The following is a 3,945-nucleotide window of genomic DNA, read 5'->3' on the forward strand; positions in this document are numbered from 1 at the left end:
TTTCCCCACTGTTAACGGGAAGTTCCTGGAGAATATTAAGCTAATATTATTAAGGATAACCCGGTTAGGTAACTGATAATAATGTCCGAACCAGTTCCGCAGAGGAAACTGGGGGTGGACGATTTATGTAACGGGAAGTTCCCAAAACCACAGCAATGTAATGAATAAGAACTCCCATTCTCACCATGTCTATGCACTCAACACTCTCTCTGTTAGAGTCTGGACGTAAAGTTCCCAATTGGTCAAACCTTCATACAGTTAGGACCAAAACCAAAATCTCCTCTCGATTCCTTCAATGAACGAGAGGGATCAAACCTTCCGACAGTTAGGATCGTCTTAAACCTTCCAATTGGTCAAACCTTTCTACAGTTAGGACCAAAACCAAAATCCTCTCTCGATTCCTCCAATGAACGAGAGGTCCACTTTCAAATCGAGTGATCAAACCTTCCGACAGTTAGGGTCACCTCAAACTCCTGTTTGGCCAAACCTTCCTACAGTTAGGGTCAAAACCATAATTCACTCTCGATAAACGAGAAATTCATCTTTAGTTCAGTAATCAAACCTTCCGACAGTTAGGGTTATCTGAATCTGTTCGAATCTCGGAGTGGAGATTCCACTCTTGGTTTCACCCTTCCAGATTCTGGGGGTGGAGATCCCACCTCGAGTCTCCTTTCCAGCTGAAGATAGAATATAAAATTCTTCTTTTCAGCATCGGGAGATAGAATATAAAATTCTTCCTCTCCCATTTCGGGTTCGTCTTTGCCCCAAGAGAAGACACCACCTTTTTCAAATCCCAAAATCTGTGCCTCACAGGTACAGGGAATTTTATCCCGAATCCTAAGTAGGGATAAGTCAACGCCTAACACGCGTTGCCGGTTTAGTCTTTTTCCGTAGAAAAAGACACCAGAGTTCGATTCTGGGGTATTCTATCCTGAAACCTAAGCAAGGATAAGTCTGCGCCTAACCCGCGCTGCCGGTTAGTTCTTAACCGTTGAAAAGAACATCCGTCCACATATTCAACATTGTGGCAGGTTGTTATTAATAACACCAAAATCCATGCCTTACACGCATGGGGAATTTCATCCTGAATCCTAAGAAAGGATATGCCGACGCCTAACACGCGTCGCCGGTTTAGTCTTTTACCGATTGAAAAAGTCTCAGAGAATTCCCTCTCTTAGCACAACGTTACATGCGGAACGGATTTAGACAATCCGCATGCTAGCCCGACTCAAACGGTAGTCGGTAAAGGCTAATCAAATCCGTTAAAGGCTGGGGATTAGCCAAAAATCCTAAAGTCAACGCCTAACACGCGTCGCCGGGTAGTCTATTCCCGTGAAAAAGACAAAGTCTACGTATTCGAAGTCGTAGCATCAAGTGTAAGGGAGTTCATTCCTTTAGCACAACGTCACGTGCGGAACGGATTTAAGACAATCCGTATGTAAGCCCGATTCAAACGGTAATCGGTAAAAGCATGTCAAATCCGTTGAAGGCTGAGGATTTGCCAAAAATCCTAAGTCAACGTCTCATACACGTTGCTGTTTAGTCTTTTCACAGGAGAAAGACGAAGTCTACGTATTCAATATCGTAGCACTAAAAGGGTTAACTCTTTTAGCTTAACGTCACATGCGGAACGGACTTGAACAATCCGCATGCTAGCCCGACTCAAACGGTAGTCGGTAAAGGCTTCTCAAACCCGTTGATGGCTGAGGATTTGCCAAAAATCCTATAAATACGAGAGTCATTGACGCATCAGCGTCATTAGTTGGTCTCGTGACCTGAGCATCCAACGACATTCGGAACCCTAGGGGTTAACGCCGGTCAATGCATAACCCTAGGTCAACGCCAGTCAACGCGTTGCGAGCAAAAATTCAACGTACGACGTTCGAAACCCTAGGATTAACGCCGGTCAACGCGTAACCCTAGGTCAGCGCCAGTCAACGCGTTGCGAGCAAAAATCCAACGTACGACGTTCGAAACCCTAGGGTTAACGCCGGTCAACGCGTAACCCTAGGTCAACGCCAGTCAACGCGTTGTGAGTAAAAATTCAACGTACGACGTTCGAAACCCTAGGATTAACGCCGGTCAACGCGTAACCATAGGTCAACGCCTATCAATGCGTTGCAATCAAATACTCCGAAAAGTATACGAGTATAAACTGCTTCTTAATACTCCAATAAGGTATATGAGTATAAACTATTTCCTATTGTTGGTGGAGAAGTTCCTGGAGAATATTTTTATTCTTAAGGATAACTCAACAACACTACGCCGGACAACGCGTCACAAATAAAAACTCAACGCCAGCAATCGATGGTCAGTTCTACGAGCTAAAGATCGAAAATCAGGAATTGACTTCAAGTTCAAATTTCCGACAACGGTCAGACAATAAATGCAGCACCGGAACTCTTACAGTCATTCGACAAAGCACCGAATAACCTGGAAGATTGAAGGAATCAAGAACGGAAGTCATTCCAAGGTCCCATTACACCGACTGAAGGTGGGGACAATCATATCCAAAGTATTCCAGACTCTGTTGTAGGCATATAAAATTGCCTATAGGTCCCTTAGCACAGCTCGGCACAAACCGACAAACCAACGAGGCGACGAGATCGACAAATCGCACGCGAACAACAGAATGAATCCACCCGCGTGCAGAATCAAGCTAACGAGTTGAGGAATCAACGAGTCATCCAACCGAGAGCAGACTCGGACGAATCACGATCAAGTCAAGATCAGTTTCGGACTCGAACTCAAAAGCGGATCAGGAATCCGACTTACTGCCTAATCAGGATCTGGATTTACTGCCAAATCAGGTCAACGAATCAAGTCTGGACAAATCAACCACAGAACCAAATCACGAATAGAACCAAAGGCGGAAAACAGCAAACCCACACACCCGGAGGGAACCGAATCACGAATAGAACCAAAGGCGGAAAACAGCAAAACCACACACCCGGAGGGGCTCGGCTCAAACCGAGCCACCTTGAGGTGGCTCGGCCCAGTGCCGGCCACCCAGAGGTGGCCGACAGATTTCTGTGCGCGGGCACAGTAAAGAGAGCCTATAAATAGAGGCCTTGGTTCATTTGTTGAGGAGGTTGGATTTTGGAAGAGGCGAAGCCCTGCAGGATTGGAGACTCAGATCTAAAAAAAAAGATCTCAACTTTGGGACATCAAGGACTTGCTCATCCAGATCTGGTGCTCGGCGATCATCAACGTCAAATAAGGCAGGTGTTCGAGAGGATCGGATCTCAGATCTACGTTGCTACACTCCGGATCAAAGCTTGGTCTTTGATCCCGAGATTTGGACGATTGTTTCCTTGGTGAAACAATCCTCCCCGGCTATTATTTCCTTGGTGAAATAATACCCGTTGTACTGCGTAGATCCGACCGGATCTAGATCGCGCGGTGGTCCACGACAAACAACCCCGGCGTAGGCAAACAACCCACAAAGCGAGCGACCGCAAAACAGGAGCTCGTGATTCGTTCGACAAACAAGGAAACAAAGTTGTAATTTTCATTTCTTTTTAATTTGATTTTCGTTGTAACCGGATCTTATAAAAAGACCGGATCTTTGTAATCGATAGACTATTACAAGAGTGTACAATGGAATCATTAATGAAGAAAGCAACGAATTTCCCTGCGAACAGTGTCCAATCAAAAGGAAACACTTTTACTCCGACCTGTTTTCAGCGCTGGGCTGAAAACAGGTCGGTTTTTGTAATTATTTTCAAAAGGGGTCGTTTTTTGCAAATAAATAGCGAAAGAGGGTGATTTTGAAAATTTGTCCATATTGCATGCCCTCCAAACTCATTGGAGAGTTACAAAGGGAAATGGCCTCTCCTTCTCCTTCTCCTTCTCAAAACGACGACAGTCATCATTCAGAGAAGGGAAAAGAGAAGAATGGGCCGAGGTTTTTCGACGCGAAGACCAGGGCCATGTGCTGGGCGA

At 45.4% G+C, this 3,945-nt stretch overlaps 1 protein-coding gene across 1 annotated transcript in view; it reads left to right on the forward strand.

Annotated features, from left to right (window-relative positions):
• Positions 3,785–3,945, forward strand: part of LOC109820292 — a 6,248-nt gene continuing 6,087 nt past the window's right edge. The window contains exon 1 of the mRNA XM_020386422.1: positions 3,785–3,945. This exon is cut by the window's right edge and continues 93 nt beyond it. Coding sequence (XP_020242011.1) covers positions 3,792–3,945 — 154 coding nt within the window. The 5' untranslated portion in view covers positions 3,785–3,791.

This window comes from Asparagus officinalis, chromosome 8, assembly GCF_001876935.1.
Source record: "Asparagus officinalis chromosome 8, Aspof.V1, whole genome shotgun sequence".
In the NCBI taxonomy this organism is placed as follows: domain Eukaryota; kingdom Viridiplantae; phylum Streptophyta; class Magnoliopsida; order Asparagales; family Asparagaceae; genus Asparagus; species Asparagus officinalis.